Source organism: Podarcis erhardii, assembly GCF_964252035.2.
Source record: "Podarcis erhardii genome assembly, chromosome: 5".
Taxonomy (NCBI): Eukaryota; Metazoa; Chordata; class Lepidosauria; order Squamata; family Lacertidae; genus Podarcis; species Podarcis erhardii.
The window spans coordinates 23,218,952-23,241,135 of NC_138509.1; the positions used below are offsets into that span (position 1 = coordinate 23,218,952).

Below are 22,184 nucleotides of genomic sequence, written 5' to 3' on the forward strand. Positions count from 1 at the left end.
AGGAATGCTCCCGCTGGTGGCAATGGGCGCTTTCTTCTTCATGCAAATAGCAGGCATGCAGGACCCAATCCAGATCATGACCATCGTGGGGGTCTTCCATCAGGATCTAAATCTGGATTGGCAGGGAATGGGGACTCACACCTACAGTTTATACTTAAGGACATTATTCACACAAATATATCATCTAGGTTGGCCCTGAGATGAATATCTGTTTCCATCAGATATTCAGAAAGGCCAAGGTTATGCTGCCTCCAGCATTTTGGGACACAGAGCACAAAATAAGAGAGCTAATATTTCTCTCTGTCTCTCCCTGCCCTCCCGCCTGACATCTGGGTCAAGCCTGACATCCAGGAAGCCTTGAGATCACCAGTGGAGACACACAGTCTGTCCAGAGAGAACATTATAATTCATCCTTGCTCATCTTTGGAGCACCAAGTAGAATGACAGAACAGAGGTTGTGTTAGAGAAGCATCTTGGTGCTGTAGTGTTTGAACCTGGCCATCCTGGGCATTAAATGCTGGGTCCAACTATGATGGTTAGGAAATGCAAGCAGAAGGTCTACCTCCCCTTCCTCTTCCTGCTTCTTGCATTTGGTCCAAGTTCATCTCTCATCAGATGCCTCTATTGTTTTGATCACTATTAATCTTATTCCACACCACCTTGAGAACTAAATGATTGAAAGGGGGAGGTATATCAACACACAAGATGCAAGCAAGCAAACAGATAGGACAACTGGACAAATGATCCTCCCTCCCCTTGGCCAGCTTTTGCTACACCTGTCTTCAGTCATTCTGCTTCCAGTGTGCAGATCAGTTCCCAACTCCCACCTTCCTGTTGCCCAATCAAACCAACCTCACGCCCTTCTGAAAAGGGCAGCCCTGTGTGGCATTTCCTTCCTTCTCTGCATAAACTGTAGTACAACCTAGGCCTTGGCCTAATGTCATTACATGGTGCATTTCCCCACCTCTGATCCACTTCATTGGCTGTTGCTAACAGCAGTGCTGGATTTAGGGCAGTGCAAAAAATTATTATTATTATTATTATTATTATTATTATTATTATTATTATTATTATTATTTCCCCAGCCACTCTGGGTGGCTTCCAACAGAATATTAAAAACACGATAAAACGTCAAACATTAAAAACATCCCTAAACAGGCCTGCCTTCAGATGTCTTCTAAAAGTCAAGTAGTTGTTTATTTCCTTGACATCTGATGGGAGGGTGTTCCACAGGGCGGGCCCCACTACCGAGAAGGCCCTCTGCCTGGTTCCCCTGCACAGGGGGGCAAGCCAAGGGGGCACAAAACAACAACAGCAACACCACAGGTGCCTACTGAGAAGATCCAAGCAACTGTACCAAAAAGAATTATTGTGAAAATAAGAATTGGGGGGGGGGGATTTTTGTCCTCACTCAGGGTGCCATTTTACTAAAGTAAAATGGTCAAACCAATAAGTAGCTGTTCAACCACTTCCAGCCTCCTAGTTGTGGTGCAGCCAGGAAGGAAACAAAGCCCACTCTGCAGTGAACAAGCAGAAGAGTAATAGGCCCTAATTAGCAGACAAATCAGAGTATATAGATGCAGATTATCCTCGTTGCCATTAGAATCTGAAGAGTAGCAAACATTCCCTGCTTAAAGCATCATGAATTTAACTGGGAAATCAAATGAGACGCCCTGGAGCCATGTAAAAAAGAAAAGGGGGGGGGAACAGCTTTGCTAGACAGCAAACATTTATCAGCGTAACATTAAAGAAAAGGGGGCATGTGAAGATGGAGGTGAACAAAGGGCATTCTACAAAATTAAGGTGCTTAGCTGCTGCTCTGTGACCCAGCCAGGTTTGCTTTCAATGTAGATAAATGGCTTTGAAATTCTCTTCAGTAAATTAATCTAAAGAGTGGGGTAGGGAGCAACATACACATTCCCTTGGAGCCTTCTCTGTGTTGCTTTTCAGCATGGGATCTTTAACGTGAAACAGCAAAGCATGCCCTAACGTGAAACAGCAAAGCATGCCCTGGCCTCATTCTAGCCTTGGTAGGGCAGCACATTCCTTCAACTGCAAGCCTCAATGCCACAATAACAATGTGATATCCTTTCTGTGCAATAGACTGTGAGGAGGAAAGATAGTTGTGCCTATAAATTGGTTCGATGTGTCCTCCACTGTAAGCTAAGGACCAACATTGCCTCAGCCAACTGCCATCTGTCAACCACAACCTGGAGGACCTCACAGCGGAGGAAATACGGATGTGAGAACTGCCACTAGAGTGTCTAGAAATACTATGCTTTAACTTTAAGGCCATTTCACACAATCCATTGCAACAAGCACATCTTCATAGCTGGATTATGGAATTCAGTGTCACAAGCTGTGATGACAGCCACCCGTTTAGATGGCTTTTAAAAGAGATTATACACAGCCGCCGATAGACCAATTGCTCATGAAGATAAGCTATGATGGAACCTCCAATTTATGTTCTTGTAGTCTTAGACATGGAGTTTGTGCTCAGCTGGGATTTGCAGCCCGTGTGATCTGTGCCTATACACGTGTTTTCAGTTTGTCACTTTCATACTTTCCATTGTTACATTAACTCCTGAAAAATATACCATCCTAGTTCACACACTATAATAAACCATAGTTAATGATTTAGGCCAAACTGGGCTGTTTTGCTCCTTCCCACTAGTGCTAGGGAGAAACCAACTACAATCTCTTAGCGTCATGTCCAAATCAGGGATAATGGTTTGTTTCACTCATACAAGCCATGATCAGTAAATAAGCCAAGAACAAACTTTGACTTATCACCATGGTTTAAAGCAAAAACAACAACAACCTTTGATCTCTGGTTTGTGCATGTCTTTCTAAGCAAGGGATTTGTCCCAGCATTATGGAGGATGAGTGAAGGGGGCACAATCAGGTTCTGCAGGACAGAGGCGGATTTAGGGCAAAGTGACCGGTTCTGCCCAGGGGCCTGGGCCTAGGGGGCACCTCAGAGCACCCCAACTATGGCATAGTGAATTGAGAAGAATATAAGGTGAGAGGCAGGGAGGTGCTGACTTTAGGCCTCACACAGCGCACCGCTGAAATTTGAAAGACCAAAGTCTGCTCCTGCTTCTCGCTTGCTGATTGTGGCCTTCCTGCAATCAGGAGTAAATTTCTGGCACTTTTGAAACTACCCCTATTTTGGCGGGGAGGGGAAAGATCATTGCTTCTGGACCTCTCCACTCCAATGGACATAGAATGGCGGATGCATGTCATCTATGATGCCTTAAATTTTCAAAGCACACATCAGGCCCTCTTATAGCATACAGTAGTACCTTGGTTCCCAAATTCAATCCGTTCTGAAAGTCTGTTTGACGTCAAAAATGTTTGCAAACCAAGGCACGGCTTCTGATTGGCTGATTGGCCCCAAAAACAATGCCGACAGCTGAAACGGACGTTCACAAACCGGAACACTTACTTCCAGGTGTGTGGCGTTTGGGAGCCAATTTGTTCGGAGCCAAGCCATTCGGGAATCCTGCCCTGGTACATAGCATAGGAATCACTGCTCTTCCATGTCTCCCTTTAATCACAGAACAGTATGGTGTTGTTTCTTCTATTGAATTGAAATAAAAAGAGTTGCCATCCCACAAGCCAATGATGAATCATGCCGTGATTTCATTATGTAGCATGAATGACATATTCCTTGAGCTTACAACAAGCAAACGGCTTTACTAGCCCTGTCGTCAGACATAAAGGATTTCTTGGCTAGTACTGCATTAACCAAAATGAATTCAGCCATACGTGCATCAATCTTGTCGTTTAAAAGGGGGATGCCATGTCTAGCCTTTGTCTAGAACTCTATTAGCATAAACATGAAATATTATGCCAAATAAAAGTCAAGGCTGCAAAACGAAAACCCGGAGAGCCTATTTTTATTTCATACCGTCGCCCCCCGCTAAAATCACTATATGTATTTCACCATGCCTGTAGATTATACGGGAGACTTGTTCCCACCTATGAAAGCGCTTCCATACGGCGGTTTGAAGAAGGAAGAGTAGACAACATCCGATCTGCGACTCCCGAAGCTTTAACTTTTGTCAAAGGAATGATTGATAAGAAATCATCTCTGCAGGTAAGAAGATTTACACACACACCCCTTTATGCTGTTATATCCTGCAGGAACAGGGCCAACTCTGGATTTGCAGAGGCGGGGCTTGAATAAGATGTCCTTAGTAAGACTCCTCTGAATGAGACCACTCTCACCACTCCTCTCTCTCTGGCCCTTCTCTTGCTCAGTTCCTGTGGAAGGGCCATAGTTCAGTGGGAGAGCATGTGCTTGGCATGCAGAAGGTGAAAGGTGCAATACCTGTTATCTCCAGGTAAAGTTCAGAATACGTCCTGTAAGGAACTTGAGAGAGCTACTGCTGCTCATGTTTCTAAAATGGACAAAGGGGTGGGGACTTGGAGGTCCACACAAAAAAACACACGCTTTGGGCATCACAGTAGAGTACCACTTGGATGCGTCAAAACTTGAGGAAAAGTTTTTAAATGACAATTGGGGCATTTGGGAACCCACACAAAAAAATCGGAGTACTCACTTCACCAAATCTTTATTAGGCATTACAAGTATAAGGTAATGGGACCCCTGACCATTAGGTCCAGTCGTGACCGACTCTGGGGTTTCGGCGCTCATCTCGCTTTACTGGCTGAGGGAGCCGGTGTACAGATTCCGGGTCATGTGGCCAGCATGACTAAGCTGCTTCTGGCAAACCAGAGCAGCGCACCGAAATGCCGTTTACCTTCTACTTGCACTTTGACGTGCTTTCGAGCTGCTAGGTTGGCAGGACCAGGGACCGAGCAACGGGAGCTCACCCTGTCGCGGGGTTTCGAACTGCCGACCTTCTGATCGGCAAGTCCTAGGCTCTGTGGTTTAACCCACAGCGCCACCCGCGTCCCTATTACAAGTATAGGTCACCATAAAACATCCGTATATAAAATTTTAAAATATATACAAATAAACAGCCATGCATAATACGTAGTAACAAGAATTGTCTTGGAACTTCTTCCCGCTAAATGGTGCCATTTGCCACTCTAAGAGATATTATTGACAAATACTCAGCCCCCCCCCCTTGCAGTTAAAAATTGGAGTCTGCCTGTGGTCCTCAGATTAACCAACACTAAATTAAAGGATCCAGTCGGCAAAGCAATGAGATTGTTGTGATAGATTGCCCATAATTTTTGGAAGCAAATTTGAGCTTTTAATTCTACTTCAGATTTGGCCGCAGCAATTTTGTAAAGGGCGGGTTTTGTTTTTGTTTTTTTAAGGGTGATTTGAAGAGTTGGCAGCTTCCATACAGTGCAGCTGCCCACATTGCACTATCATAAAGGGGTGTCCCATGTCATGATGCTTCTTGCCATTGTGGGTTTTCCATCCCTCAAAGAAAGGTGTGCGCCTTTGTTTTAAAAATTAAAACACTCTCAATTTGTTTGATATCGTAATGGAATAAGATGACTTTGTTTTCATTGTCCACACTCAAATTTTGGTCAAGGAGATAAAGAACTACACAACTTTTAGAAGACATCTGAAGGAAGCCCTGTATTTGGAAGTTTTTTATGTTTGATGTTATATTATGTTTTTATATGTTCTGTAAGCCAAATGGGTGGGGTATAGTAATAGTAATAGAAATAGTAGTGGTAGTAATAGTAATAGTAATAACATGATAACCAAATTAATTTAGAAGCTGCTTCAAATCCACATAAGTTCCAGTGTGTATAGGCCCTGGATCGCCTTTAAACATTTAGTAAGGGACAATGTAAGGACATGGGTGGCGCTGTGGGTTAAACCACAGAGCCTAGGACTAGCCAATCAGAAGGTCGGTGGTTCGAATCCCCGCAACAGGGTGAGCTCCCGTTGCTCGGTCCCTGATCCTGCCAACCTAGCAGTTCAAAAGCATGTCAAAGTGCAAGTAGATAAATAGGTACCGCTCTGGTGGAAAGGTAAACGGCATTTCCGTACGCTGCTCTGGTTTTTCCAGAGGGAGAAGGGAAAAGAGTGATGAACTCTTTCCCTATCTGGCAATTTTCAGCTCAAAATCACATCAACCCAGCTGCTTCCCCCATCCTCTTCACATCAACATAAACCTCCAGAAACAAATGTACATCTGGAATCCTACAGGGGGAAATCAGCTTGGAGGAGCCATTTCAGTGTGGGAAAATGGTAGGCAGGCAAGCAAAGAATTAAGCACCCACTCGCAGCTCTCGACTGCAATGTCCCAAAGATGCTTTTCTTCACGAACAAACAAAAAGTCTGCCAAAGCACACATTTGTTTGAAATGTGCCCTTCACCCCTAAGGAAAGCAATTCAGTGGTGCTTGCACTACAAATGAGCACAGCAGGGAGCTCAGTGGGCCAATTCTGTACCTTCTCCCACTATATTTTCTCCCCCTGAGGTAATTATCCCATCTCACCTCATAGCATTTGAACTTGTTAAATCCTTCCAGCTACAAATGCAATATACTTCAGTGTTTCCTTTCAACATTTTCACTTCCTTTTTGCAGCTGGAGACAATAGGGTTTTTTGGGGGGTGGGAACGACTCGGAGGTGTAAAAGAGACTGTCACCCTCACTGGTTTTGCCCAGGTGTTTTCTCTGACCCAACAGACCTGGTGCATGTTTGAGAAGCACCCAGAAAATGTGAGAAAAGTGCAAATGGAGAAGACAGTGGGATGAGTGTGTCACATGCCATGGCGATAGTGCCTTTGCCATCCCACTTGTAACTCTGAAAAAGCCTGTCTCTATTTTAAAAATGGAACAACAGTGGTACCTCAGTTTTCGAACGTCTCAAAAGTCACATGTTTCAATTTTCAAACGCTGAAAACCCCGAATGAAATGCTTCCATTTTTCAACGCACCTCAGAAGTCGAACGGCTTCCACTGAGTTTGTTTCAAATTTTTCTATTGAATTTGCAGACCGCCCTTTGTGCCTTGGTTTTCGAACATTTCAGAAGTCGAATGGTCTTCTGGAATGGATTACATTCGAAAACCAAGGTACCGCTGTACATGTTAGGGCTGATGCTGAAAACAGTGGACCACCATCATCTGTTCCACCTGCCCCTGTTAATATTTGGTAATGTTACATGAACCCCCGTTTCCAAGCAGTGAATGACCTCAGGGGAGCCATAACAAACATTGGGCTTGGTTTCCTAAGACAATGTCACTGGAGACCTTGCAATACTCAGATGTAACTTCTCAGCAAAAGTAAGAATCCAATGCATTCTAAGTAACCACCACACAATAACTATTTGGGATAGCAAAGGAAAGGGATGGGGAACTAATTCAATTCAGTTCACATTTAAAGCTGAATGTATAAAATTCACACTTCCAAAGCAATATGAGAACCAAAACACAGCCGTCCTTCAAAATGCACACTTATCCAGATTTTGATACAGTTGTCCAACCAACTTGTGTTCACAAAAATGCATTGGAGGGAGGGGGGATGTGCATAAAAAGTAATATATCTGCACTAGGTTTATTCAAATGCATGTATGTTTGATAGGTTTACATGGAAAATCCATTAAAATATTTTAATAAATATATTAGTGAAAGCAACATACAAAAATGCATTATATTACTGAAAAATGCGTTCAAAAATGTGTACATTCATAGATGTGCTTATTAGGAGAAATTTGCACAAAAATGCTGAAGAATTTTCATGACGATTGCATTTTTAAAAAATTACTACAGAAAAGTGGCGAACTGAATGTAAGATTGGACAAATGAGAATGAGAATTATTTTTATTTGCTTGTCTACTGCTTGTAAAGGCTGCATTCAATCCATGAGCATAAAATCAATACAAATCTGAGGTTCTGCCCCCCCCCAAAAAAACCTGCCCCCCAACAAAAGACTGCACCGCCTAACAACAATCCTGGCTACACCCATGATTCAATCCACTATCTTTAATGAAATTTGTGTAATCTAATAGTAATAGTACTTTGGTTACAAAGCCTTCTGCCAGTTTATTATTTCTAAATATTTCTTTTTGCCTACAGGACTCTGAGAAAATGCAACAATTTAAGGATGCCATAGCAGCTCAGACAAATTACACTATTTTGGTAAGCAAAATGTCGTCTTGATAAAACTCAGTTGTTTGGCATGCCTAACCATGAAATTAATTTATTCTTCAAAAGTCAGTAGATTAAAAAATGGAGCACAATACTGACAAACATCCTATATGTTTCCAAAAAATGTAGAGCATACAGACCAAAGAAAACAGTCCTCCATCTTTACCAGATTTGGAGCTGAGCTGGGTCTTTTTGCCTGTGTGTAGATCCACCCTTGGTCTATTGAATTAGCTGGATCATTATTTGCACACTGAATAATAGGGTGACACTTTAGTGTCAATGACAATGAATGCTTTCTTCTTCTCAGTTATCAAAATAAACAATGATTCTCACAAAAGCCATTTTATGACCCAACAATCTAATGGAATTTATTGAACCTAGTTTAAATGGTTAAGGTATTCTTGAATTTTCAGATTCAGTTTCGCTATCAAGATCCCATTAGCTGGGTTGGGGGGATGGGTGCAAAACAGCATCAATCAATGTTTATTATGGCAAACAGCCAGCATACACACACACACACACACACACACACACACTCACATATACACATATATATGCCATTTTGATATGTGTACAAACCATACATTTAAAGCCCATAATTTCCCCCAAAGAATCCTGTGAATTTTAGTTTTTAATGCAGCCTTAGGTAAAGGTAAAGGTACCCCTGCCCGTACGGGCCAGTCTTGCCAGACTCTAGGGTTGTGCGCTCATCTCACTCTATAGGCCGGGAGCCAGCGCTATCCGCAGACACTTCCGGGTCACGTGGCCAGCGTTGACAAGCTGCATCTGGCGAGCCAGCGCAGCACACGGAACGCCGTTTACCTTCCCGCTGGTAAGCGGTCCCTATTTATCTACTTGCACTTAAGGGTGCTTTCGAACTGCTAGGTTGGCAGTCGCTGGGACCAAACGACAGGAGCGCACCCCGAGCGCGAACCGCCGACCATGCGATTGGCAAGTCCTAGGCGCTGAGGTTTTACCCACAGCGCCATCCACCTTAGTTAGTTATAATTCAGTCCCATGAAGTCAATGTGAAATGTTAGTAATGACTAACTGAAGACTTGTTCATGTCAGTGAGATCTGTGTGCAACTAGCTTAGTCTAGCTCTTCCCCTAAATTTATATATTGCACCCACATAGGATATCCAAGGGGTCTCCCATCCTGGAGACTGTTTGAGTCATCCCTCGCTTAGCTTCAGTGGTACAGCATCACTTGATCTCAGATCATCATCTTAATCCAGTGGTGGCCAAACTTGGCCCTCCAGCTGTTTTTGGACTATAACTCCCATCATCCCTATCTGAAAGGACCAGTGGGTCAGGGATGATGGGAACTGTAGTTCCAAAACAGCTGGAGGGCCAAGTTTGGCCACCACTGTCTTAATCCCACAATTGGCATGCTAATTAATGGATGACAAATCTTTTGTGCTTCAGAGTTAGGTTAGGATGCAGACTGAAATAAACTAATAATTAATGGTACATCCTTGAGTAGACTTAGGAATTTAATTCTCAGAGACGAGATGTAAATTTCCCGTCAGCTTTGATCATTTATATTTCCTAATTACTTTTAAAGTAGCACACTTTGAAACATTTGTTTAGCTCATCAGTTGGGGTGTGAAGAATGACAGAGCCTGAATTGCCAACTTTTGAACTTGCTCCCGCTGCTGGGCCTTTAACAGCCACTTGATCTGCAGCAGCAGTTAGTAGGAGCTTTATTATTTATTTGCAAACATTTCTGAAGATGGATGATAAAACGTCCTTCATATGAAGTACAAAATATACCACAAATTGGTAGATTGGATTAATACATCACCACATCTGGCTTCTGTTCAAAGTGAAGAACAAGAAAGCCACAGTTGGTTTTCTTTCTGGCCCAATAGGAAAAATACCCATCTCATTATTAACAACAACAAAATTCATCACAGACAGCGGCGTAGCATGGGTTGTCAGCACCCGGGGCAAGGCAAGTAATTTGCGCCCCCTAACCCGGGGCAAGGCAAGTAGTTTGCGCCCCTAACCCCTAACCTGCCGCCACTGCCAGCTTCTTCTTGCTGCTGCCTGGGCTGGGGTATTTACGGTAAGGTAGCCACGGCGGCGGCGGGTCCGTGTCAGGTGATCTGAGGCGAGTTGCCGCTGGTGCTGCCTCCCAAACAACGCCGCTTGCCCGGAGGAGGAGGGCAGAGAGACGAGGAAAATGCAACATGGCCCAGCAGCTGCAGCAGCGGCGGCGGCGGCGGGGCTGTGAGGAGGGGCTGCCTGGCACGCCCTCCGCGGCCCTGACGTGCGGGGACCGCGGTGAGCGCTGAGAGCCGCTGCCTGCCAGACGCATTCAGCCCAGACGCGCGCACAGCTCGTCGGTTCCGTGAGACATGGGGCTCTGCTACAGCCTGCGCCCGAGGCTCTTCGCCGACTCCGGAGGCAGCGAGCACACCCCCCCAGATGTTGTGCCCGGTGCGGCCGGCCCCCCCTGCACCCCCACGCTACGCCACTGATCACAGAGTAATGTTATTTAGAAAAACAGTGCTGCTAGATTACACTTGTCATCTTAAAAAAAATTTTTTTTTAATAGTATATCCATCCCCCCCACCCCTGCGTTGACTCACCTTTTATTTTGTAAGCTCAGCTTAGTCTCTTTCTCTTCCGACATGATATTAATCTATCTTGGAAAAACGTCATGGGTCAGAGGCTTATAAATCATGTTGGATAGCAAAATATTTCCATTGATCCTTCAGTCTGTTCCTCTTGATGGGGTAGAACTGATGGTGACCAGTCTTAGGTTTTATGATCTTTTCTCAAAAGTCATTTAATATGTGCACCAGTGGACATGCTAGTATTAGTCTCCAGGGTGCAAGTTTTCCAAATGAGGCATGAAAGGTTAATTCATTCCTTGGCCTTAGCATCATCCATCTAAGACATTAGCAAAGGCAACCACCATTTTGCTTAGCTGGAACCCTCTTCTTTTCCCTTCCTGAATTCTGTGAAACTGGACGTTTAGATTCTGCCTCTGCCACAAACTCGCTACATGGCCCAAGGAAAGCTACTGCCGCCCACCTTCGAATCCCTCTCCGTAAAATGAGAATAATAACCCCAAATCCTACTTTATAGTGTTGTTGTAAGGATTACTGTTATAGTGTATGAGAGATGGTTTGAACGCAAGCAAGTACTTTTTGTAAATGCTCACCTTGGGCCACCATACCCTACCTTCCAGGGTTGTTGTGCAGATCCGACTCTTCGTGACCCCATGGACCAGAGCACACCAGGCACTCCTGTCTTCCACTGCCTCCTGCAGTTTGGCCAAACTCCTGCTGGTAGCTTTGAGAACACTGTCCAACCATCTTGTCCTCTGTCGTCCCCTTCTCCTTGTGCCCTCTACCTTTCCCAACATCAGGGTCTTCCAGGGAGTCTTCTCTTCTCATGAGGTGGCCAAAGTATTGGAGCCTCAGCTTCAGGATCTGTCCTTACAGTGAGCACTCAGGGCTGACTGCCTTAAGAATGGATAGGTTTGATCTTCTTGCAGTCCATGGGACTCTCAAGAGTCTCCTCCAGCACCATAATTCAAAAGCATCAATTCTTCGTCAATCAGCCTTCTTTATGGTCCAGCTTTCACTTCCATACATCACTACTAGGAAAACCATAGCTTTAACTATACGGACATAACTATATGGACATAACTATACTGATATAATGATAAATGAAACAAATACATACATACTTTCCCATTTCTTATGGACCTGTGCCTCTTCATGTTATTTCTGCAGTTTTTCTGCTCTAACTCATCAATAGTTCCCCAGTTTATTTCTAGGTGGAAACAAACCAAGTGGAAGGTAATATGAGAGAGACACCATTTCTCATAGTGTGCTCACACCAATGTTTAAATAGGTTTGGCAGGTTTTCGAAGCACTGTAACAACCTGCAAGACCTGTTTTAAACAGAGGTGACCACAAGATCATCTTGCCTATCAAAAGCTATCATGCCTTACATACCACTGTCGGCTGTCTGGGGGGAAAATATTATCTGTCACCAGGCTCCTCAATTGAATATTTGATCAGGAGGGAGAGAAATCAATAACATCCACTAAACGTGGTGTTTGAACAAATTCTAACCTTAACTTGGAAAAAAAAATTATTGGGGGCATTTGTCATGTTTTAAAATATTCTGCAACTCAGTAGGTTATACTTCTCTTTCAATTATTTAGATTTTTATATGAGAAATTAAGGAACTGAACACTGTTAAAATACAAATTTAAACGTGTTGAAGAGCTGTGCACACACACATATGTGATTTCTAGGGATACTCACCTGAAAAAATGTGCAGTGCAGGTCTAGCGAGAAACTTCACTGAGTTTAGTGGGATGTATTCCCAGGTGTGTTTAGGATTGCAAACTTAATTTACTACTTTGAGTTTAGATTTGACTAATATTGTATCCATTCCAGTTGCCTGATCTACGTTGACATAGATGACGTTCCTTCAATGTGTTGCTAATTTTAGGAAACACTAGAAGGTAGGGGGTTTTCTCATGGAAAAAGTATAGAAAAGCAAACATTTCCATTGCGCATCACCGACTACCAGTCACTCTGAGTACTGTAGCTCTGTGAGGCGTATAAGGTCTCTGAACAACTATCAACACCAGGAATTTTTTTCAGCCAGAACTCAGTTATGGCACCTCCCAGATGGGCGCCATTGCCATTATAGGAGAAGAAGGGTTGCATTTATGGTGAGTTCTGGAACCTCTTTTTCAAGAAAAGTAGCACTCCTCAACAAAGCATGGTTCCCAGAATTCTTTGGCAGAAGCCATGACTATTTAAAGTGGGATGGCACTGGTTTAAATCCATAGTGCAAATGGGGCCACAGTGTGTAGGATCTGGAAGCATGCTCTGAACCCACCAGAAACAATTGCAGGCAATAGTATATTACACTGATAGAGCTCTCCTTTATATGCTGATCTAAGTCCCAGTGAGTTCAGTGGGATATGCTGCAAGGTAAGTGCGCATTGAACCAAAACCAGAAATTGAGGAAATAGAGAATCCCTCCCACTCCAACCAAGCAGCATGAAATTAAGTTCATTGGTACTGACATTCAAGGGATGTGTCTTCAATTTGGGGCATGTTCAGTTACAACCCATTCTATATGCTGTTTTGCCCAGGCTATTACAGGGATGGCAATAGACAACCACTTGCTGGGACTGCGAGAGATAGCCCGTGAACATTTCAAGGAGCTGCCAGACATATTTACTGATGAAACGTATTTGACAAGCAATCGATTTATTCTCTCCACCAGCCAGGTGAGCGAAATTCATATCGGGATTAGTCATAAAAAAGGAACCCCATTATTCTCGCCCTGACAGATGTTATGAATCAGTGACAACCTTCTGACATATGTTGTGGAGGTTTAGTGACTCCGGCAGCACTCCCAAATGCCTCGGGGGTTCTCGTCCCTTTCATTTTTGACAACCAAAATTAATAGCCCAGTGGCAACAAAAAAGTAAGAGGGTGAAATCTAAGGGATGGGCAAACCGTGGTCCACAGACCTGATGCCTACACAAAGAAGAGCCCAGATGGATCAAAGCAAAGGCCTCTCTGGTCCAGCTACATAGTCACATGGTGGCCAACCAGGTGCTCATGGGAAGGCCACAAGCAGGACGTGAATAAGGCAGCCTTCACCGGCTCATGATCACCAGGAACTGGTATTTAGAGGCAATTCTCCTGAAATAGCAGGTGTAGTACAGTCGTACCTTGGAAGTCAAACAGAATCCATTCCAGAAGTCCGTTCGACTTCCATAACATTCGGAAACCAAAGAGCGGCTTTTGATTGGCTGAAGGAAGCTCCTGCAGCCAGTCGGAAGCCATGGAAGCCTCATTGGACATTCGGCTTCCGAAAATCGTTCAAAAACTGGAACACACACTCATGGGTTTTGATCGTTTGGGAGCTGATTTGTTCTGGAGCCAAGGCGTTTGAGATCCAAGGTACAACTGTACACAGTTGCCATGACTAATCACCATTTGTAAACTACCAGATAAATCTGTTTTATCTAACTCATTCCTAAAGAAATGAAAGTGGTTTCCAAAACGTTGCATGGAAGAGAAAGTCCATATTTTGTTACATCGCTCGGACTCCAAGAGGCACAGAAAGAGGCAGAGCTGCTTAATTTTGGACCGCTCCTCTGGAGAGCATCTGCCTCTCCCAATGGCAGCATAAGATAGTTTTATTCAAATGGGCTTTTGGTGGCTACAAGTTGAGTAGAATAGGGGTGGATATGCCTTTTTGTTATAAAAAACAAATCACATGACAGTCTTTGTCACATTAGATTGCAGGACAGCGTACAAAATAAAATCAATACAAGAAAACAAAAATAAAACAGCAGACAAGCCATAAAACAGACTGAAACTAATTTTGTTAAAATACCTGGGTGCTTTGCCAGACTCTTGGGGAATTGTAGGAATGAAAATCACGACAGACGAGTAGTGGGTGTCATGAGAGGCGTCTGCCGGGAAGTCCCGGGAACTCTCTTTTATTGAATATTACAAACATTGCCACAGGTGTGCTTGTGGCTGATTGGTTGATACAAACACAAAGAAACTCGTTGCTTATTGGTTAATGCAAATGCAAGGCGGGAATTACATGTGAGGGGTGGGAATTACATGTGAACATTAATCACTGGTAGATTAAAGGCTGGGAAACGAGGTTGGGACTAGACAAGCATGAAACCTCCTAATTAATAATAACTAAAGATTAATATGGCATAAAACAATTACTAATGATTGATCATAACATGAAAGAATACAATAATCAAGTTCTATAGATGTGGTCAGTTATGCATGGAGAACGAGTCACCATGAACTTAAGGTGAACTGAGCGATGAGGGAATGTCTTGGTGTTTGGAACAGGTTCGTACAGTGTGTGCAGAAACAGAGAAAAGATTATAAGCAAGACTTCCCAGAATGCAAGAGAAAAGAAGCAATGCTTCCCATAAGGCCACAGTTATGTGCAGAGGGAAAGCATATGTGCAGAAGGAAAACTTCCCTTTATCTCCCCCTTTCTTTTCTTATTTGCGAGGCATACTGGGTAAGGCAAAAATGTTTCGGGATTAGTGGTGTGCCAGCAAATGCCCGAAATAAGTTCGCCAGGGAGGATGGGACAGAAGATACCACGAGATACGTGGTTTGCCAGCGCATGCTCGAGATAACTCTGCCCATTTCTCCCCTTTGGTTTACTGTTGGTGTTGCCATTTCGCAAGATAAGCAGCAAGGATTTTATTGGGTGGCTGAGGGGGAGAGAGAAGCCGAGAGAAAAGACTTATGAGGCCAGGAATGCATTGGAGGAAGCAGCAAAACAAAATTAATATACATATAATAACAATGGCATATTGAAAAAGACTACGAAGCCAAGTAAAATTTGGCAGCCATGCAGTAAGCCATTGAGTGAAAGAATCCCAGAGACCGGAGAATTCAACATCTTGTTTAATGTGGTGTGTAAGATTTTGTAAATGGGAGATTTGTTTTTGGATGGCCTTAGAATTGTCAGTGATATTAAAGCAGCACATGTTTTCCACTTGTTCGCATCCGTAATGATGGAGCATCAACAGATAATCGACAGCAGCGCGATCCTGCAGGAGGCCATGCCGGAGTTCACTCTGCTCCTTATTCAAAAGATGAAGGGCTTGTGAAGTAAAATTCAAAGCTTTTGCTGCGGAGCAAGCTAAAGAGTTAATATTTCTGCTATTCCGGACAGCCAATCCAGGGACTCCTAAGAGAGAGACAGCTAAAGAAATATATTCAGATCTGCTAGGGAGAGAGACGGAATCATCGCAATCGTTATTCAATTCTATAGCACGTCGATATCGAGATCGGGATAAATGATGCTTTTTGGGTAAAATGATGGACAAACGGCTTAAGCAGCAGGGTGTACCGTGGCTAATGTTTGCTGGAATATAATTAAATGTAAAGCCTGGACACGACCAAAACCAGCCTTCAGGCAGCTCTGTGTATTTATATACATAGGAAATATTTGCATAATCAGAGCAATTAAAATTATCCTTGCCCATTTTCACACAGTTGGTTTTTGTGCAATTCACCATACGGGCACAAGTAACATTAAAGGAAGCCACGTATGGGGTCATGGAATTGGCTGCGTGGAGGAATGATGCAAAACTTTAACAGCAGCTGCCAGCTCAGAATGCTGGGCAAACTTCTGTGGAAGAATGTAGAGGCTGTGCCATTTATCATTTTGTTGCCATGCAACGACCCCCCTGGAGGGGGCTCCATTAGTAAACACAGTAAGGGCATCCAACGGGACAGGGCTACTGCACTATGCTTAAATTCACTTTCAAAAACTACATATTGAACAGCAAATAAAAGCATTTGGTTGGCTGCCAAATTTGGATTGGCTCCGGCAAGCAAGGACATGGCATGGCTCTGGTTGCCAATTTCCGCACAAGATTGATCGGTGTTTGCATTTTCAAAAGCCAATTTTTTCATCAATTTATTCTGGGCTGTAGTATTATCAACCTGCCTGGTCACTGCTTCTTTCAATCTATCTATAAATTGGTGGTAGGGCTCTGAATTAAGTTGTTTAATATTAACAAAAGAGCTCAGCGGCTGCCCTGAGACAGGGACTTTTCGAAAGGCGCGCTGTACGCAAGTCGCGGTGCGGCTAAAATGTGCAGGCGTCAGCGTCGCCTGGGCTGTTATATTATCAAAAAGACCGGCACCATAAAGTTCATTAGCTGTATGCTGGGCATCAGACAGGGCTGAAGCACTAAGCCGAAATTCACTATCAAAGACAACATACTGGGCTGGTGAGAGCAACATGCGCATTAAATCCTTCCAATCTTGGGGCAGCATGGTATAACCAGACGCAATCCCCTCCAGCATCCCTGTGACATAGGAGGATTTTAAGCCAGAATCAGCAATGGCCCTCCTCAATTCTCTCAATACAGAATAAGGAAGGGTTTCATAAAACACCTGTTGTTGAGCATTTCCTGCGTTTGCATAGGTGATAGGGAAGGCAGATGGCATTTCCCCCGCCCACTCAGATTCTTCCTGCAAGGACAAAAGCCCTTTCTGTCTTGCCTGAGAAAGTGCAGCACGCACGGCTCCAGGAGGAGCAGGCAAAGAAGGAGGGGGGGGAAGGGGGATGGGGGGGGTGGAAGCAGGTTGAGATGGAGGAGAAGCAGGGGGGGGTTTGCCGGGCTGCGAAGGAGAAGGAGGCAGAATCAGTGGAGAAGTGGGGTAAGGGGGGGGATTGTCTGCTGCAGGCAGGAGAGCAGGGGCCGAAGGAGACGCCCAGGAGAGCAGGGGCCGAAGAGAGAAAACTTCCCTTTAGGGAATCACAATATTAGAGCCAGGCAAATGCCCTCTTTGGACAGAACATATTATTTACTCACCCCAAGCACTACGGAAAAGTAGGCTAGCAGTCCAATTAATTAAATAAGGCTCTCCGTCTCTATCTCTTGCACTCACTGCCATCTAGCTGAGTGTGCCTGGGTGTGTAAGTCCACAACAAAGAAACAGATCAGATTTCGAAACATCAAGTATGATACAAGGACCACTTCCATTAAAGTCAACGGGATTCCATTGCTGTAGGAGAAAAAGGGAAAACACTCTCTCCTGCTGGCTCATTCCTACTGTCGAGAGCCCGATGGCTCATACATCAGTATTACTTATTAGTATCATCATTAAAGAAAGTGCTTTTAATTTTCAAAGTGCTGTATAGTCTCTTGTCTCATTCGTCTTCAAAACAACACTGTCATGTAAATAGGTCACTACTCTTTTCATTTTACAGACCGAGAATTGAAAATTAGATATTCCTTCAAAGCCACCCACTAACTACATGATAAGTAGGAATTTTATCCTAGGCAACTACCCCTCAGCAGAAAATTTGGGGACAAGAGAAACCAATTTCCATGGGCTCCTCCTAAACCTGAATTGCTAGCTGCATCCAGCATGCCCTCACCAAATTTTTCAAACTTTGTAGAAAAGGAGTCCTATAATAATTCCTATCTGCTGGATTTAAGCTGCGAAAAACACACAGCTGACCCCAGAAATCACCCATGCCCCTCTTTGCATCGTGCTCAGGACAAACTCCAAGATGCAAAAGGCATTCTTTAATCTACAGACTGAGTGTGGCATTACAAGTTGATTAATGATCTGGGTTCTTTGTTTCTAAAACTGTAACTTCTACTGTTTAAATTAAAGCATTCTTCAAGCTACAAAGCCCACCAGCATTTTGCAAGATCACATTTCTGTATATACAGTAGCGATTTTAAAGACATATTTAATACACCTGAGATAATGAATTTGATGAAACTGTATGTCAGATATATACAGTGCTTTCTTTCTTTTTTTAAAAAAAATGTTTAGAGGTACTCTCATTTTCCTACTCAAATTGAAATACTGCCCCTCAGTGAGGCCAAACTTAGATTCCCAAAATGTTTAGGGGTATGGGTATCCCTGTGTGTGTCCCCCCCCCCCTCAGAAAAAGCACTATATATATCTGTGCGGAAGACCTCTGGACTGAAAGCGGGTGGTGCTAATACAATGCACAAACACAACAGCCTTAATAAGTAATTGGATCCAGCCATGATGTCTGTGGCTTTTCAAACATGACAGAGTATAACCAGAATACCACTACATAAATTCTCCAAGAAACTATCCATGGGCAAGAAAGTGAATCTGAATAGCTTCATAGCCTTCGGCTGTTGCACAGCAAATTTATCTGACAATTCTATGACTCTATTAGTGGGACTAATGGTCTGTCCTGTGCCATTAAAAAGCCAAATGTCATCTCTGAAAGCTTGAGTACAACAAAAAGCAGGAATGCATGGATTTCTGAACAAATAACATCTTCGCTTTACTAGGGAGCATTTTATCCCATTACAACATTATAGAATAATCAAAGCTTTAATTGGAGGGGGTGTGGATCCAGCTAAGCGATACCATCAGTGTGTACTGATTCCTAAGCTTCCTCCCGACAGTAAATCTTTGAGATTTATGCAAGCCCTTCCAGTAAACTGAATGAAATCTCAAGAGCAGTTGGGTATTAAAACCACAGGAATACGGAAGCAATCTTTAACCACTGGTACAGTTCTTATTCAAAAGAGACAATGAGCAAAAGAAACAATGAGCACATTATGCACATTTAAAGATCATACCATTATTATTATTTTACAAAGATAATCAAATCATATTGGGCAAGATCTCTAGGCAAGATCAGAAACCCAAGAAGACTTTAGACTTGCTTTTCTAGAACAGGTGCCACCTGCTCCCTTGACATGCGGCAATCTATATTTGAAAATTGGGGTTTCAAAAGCATTGTGTGGTGTGTGGGCTTGTCTATGCCTCTTGTGTCAGTCTTCAGATCCCTCTTCAACCCAGCCTTTGGCTAATATTCTATAGCCTTTCAAATGTCTCTGTGGGAAGGGAGGGGTTATTGTTTTGCTGTTTTGATTTACTTGTTTTAATCCTGTGTTTTATTCTGTGAACCAGCCTGAGATATTATGAAGGGTGGTATAATAATAATAATAATAATAATAATAATAATAATAATAATAATAAATTAAAATGTATCAAGATCGTGCAATTGTATGTAAGAACCATTTTATGCAATGGTCCAAATCCAGGAAAAGATATTTGAATAAATACTAAACCAAGCAAAACTCTCTCCTTCATACAGCAAAACTTGTGTCTGAGTTACCAACAGAAATAAGAGTCCAAGCAGGAAACAAGAAGCAAGTGGGAGGTGTTTGCATGTTTGGAGAAGTACGGCACCTTTTTAAAAAAAATCATCAAAGGGGTCACCTTACGGCACCTTTTTAAAAAAAATCATCAAAGGGGTCACCTTTTGTGGAAAAAACCCAGCTGAATGAAGACTTAAGCATGCTCAGGGGCTTTGAGGAGCAACATAAAGTTGAACCTTGGTTGGAGAACTTTGGAGAGAGGGGTAAATTGGGCAGCTAGAGCCCCTCAGAGCTTATAGCATCCTATGGGAGGTTATGGGTGGGTGGCTTACTGGACCCCTGAACAGGACCACTCCTACTTTAGCATATTCTGGAACCATTTAGCATATTCTGGAACCATTTATTGCAAGTCCCAATTGTAACTATTATTTTGTATTTCCTATACTAGACTAATAAGGCAAGATCTGAGCTATTTGACGCTATGTAATTCTTTACAATTACTAAGTTATTTCAACAGTACTTTTCTATTCGGCAAACCGCCCTGAGACCTCTGGGTATAGAGCAGCATATATATTCAATAAATAATAAGAAAATGATAATACCTTAATGTAGCTTCATTTCTTCGTTCAGGTTCCAACCACCATGGGAATGTTCTGCTGCTATGGACCTGTGATTCCTAACGGCTATGGTGCTTGCTATAATCCACAGCCAGAGCATATATTATTCTGCATCTCCAGCTTTAAAGACTGCAAAGAGACCTCCTCCAGCAAATTTGCTAAAGCTGTGGGAGAAAGCCTCATGGATATGAAACAGCTGTGCAACAAATGCAACTTGCCCAAGACAACCACTCCAACTAAACAAGGAGCACCTTCAACACCTCGACCTGGCAGTAAGCACTAAGTGGCTGTATCCACACATAACGCTGAGCTCTGATTTGTTTCAACCATGGTTTGTTATGCAACCCATGAGTCATCTCACAGATGAACAATCAAGCCACAGCTTGTTTATCCCAAACTTTTCTAACTATACTTGCTATAGTTTCAAACTCGGTCCTCCAGATGTTTTGGGACTACAACTCCCATCATCCCTAGCTAACAGGACCAGTGGTCAGGGATGATGGAAATTGTAGTCCCAAAACATCTGGAGGGCCGAATTTGGGGATGCCTGTGCTAAAGCATCTAGGATGGGCTAGCCAAACCAACCATGGTTAAGCAGGGCTTTTGAGTTCAGACATAGTACCAAACTATAATTGAAACAAGTCATGGTTCATAAGCCAAAACAAAACCACAGTTACTCTGCTGAGCTGGGTGCAGATACCCAAACAAACCACACTTTGTCTAAGCAAACCATGGATTAAGTGTTATGTGTGAACCATGTTATGTGTGAACCATGGCCCTAAGGGTGCAATGTCTTTCCTTCGTTTTGCAGCTGCTTCTTAAGGTAGAATGTTGTCACTGTACAAATGCAAGCTATAAAGACCCTATATATTGCAGGGAGGAGATTTCTTTTATCTTTCGCTGTGGTCTCCACCAGTATTTATCAAGAAGAGAGTGTAAATGATCTAAAAAGCTGGTGTTTCAGTTCTGCAGAACACGACTGCTAATTATCAATCTGAGATAGAATGCAACTCATCTCCATGCTTGCTTAGAAATATCCAGTAATCAATAAGTAACATTTTGCGAAAGGTTGTGGCTGAAGCGCAGTGTATCGCCCAAGACATCCGTCAGTGCTCAGAAGCCAAATTATTCATTGTTGAGCGTTCTGAGTCAAGGCTCCCAGCATGAATGTATGTTAGGGATGTGTTTTTGTCCTGCACATGTGATATGTGAAGCAACTCTGAGCCTTTTCTTTTCTTAGTGGTCACCCCAACATACCACTTAACCTCTCAGGAGACAACATGGTATTGTAGATAGCATCACGGGCATGGGTTGTGACCAGTTCCCATTGAGACTGGTGGGGTAGGAAGGCAGCGAAACCAAAAGTAGATGGAGCCAGAGCCAAAGGCAGGAAGATGGGCCTGGCTGAGGGCAGACTGATGTTGATGGAGCAATGCTCCACTCACCCTCATGAACCAACCTCCACTGTCAGCCACAGAACTCAATGGGGTGACTCTGAGCCATTCCCACCCTCTCAGCCTAACCTGCCACAGGTGTGGATAAAAAGGGAATAACCCCATGCAAGACTGCACTAAGCTCCACAGAAGAAAGATGAGATAGAAATGCACAGAAGAAAGATGAGATAGAAATGCAGAAAGACTTTGGACATTTTGAAAATGTGAGGAGCTTCTATTAGATTATATTTTCCTACAAACACACACACACACAAGCAGAGAAGTCCTGATGTGAGCCCCCCTGAGCTCCCCAGGTATAGGGCAGTATAATAATAATAATAATAATAATAATAATAATAATAATAATAATGTACCCAA

At 43.2% G+C, this 22,184-nt stretch overlaps 1 protein-coding gene across 1 annotated transcript in view; it reads left to right on the forward strand.

Moving 5' to 3' along the window:
• The window catches only part of CHAT (choline O-acetyltransferase), a 40,891-nt gene extending 18,911 nt beyond the window's left edge, over window positions 1-21,980 (forward strand). The window contains exons 11-14 of the mRNA XM_081861196.1: window positions 3,961-4,102; window positions 8,018-8,080; window positions 13,226-13,363; window positions 20,387-21,980. Of these exons, the coding sequence (XP_081717322.1) occupies window positions 3,961-4,102; window positions 8,018-8,080; window positions 13,226-13,363; window positions 20,387-20,656 (613 nt within the window). The 3' untranslated portion in view covers window positions 20,657-21,980. The remainder of the gene's footprint in view (window positions 1-3,960; window positions 4,103-8,017; window positions 8,081-13,225; window positions 13,364-20,386) is intronic.
• Window positions 21,981-22,184: the final 204 nt, after the last annotated feature.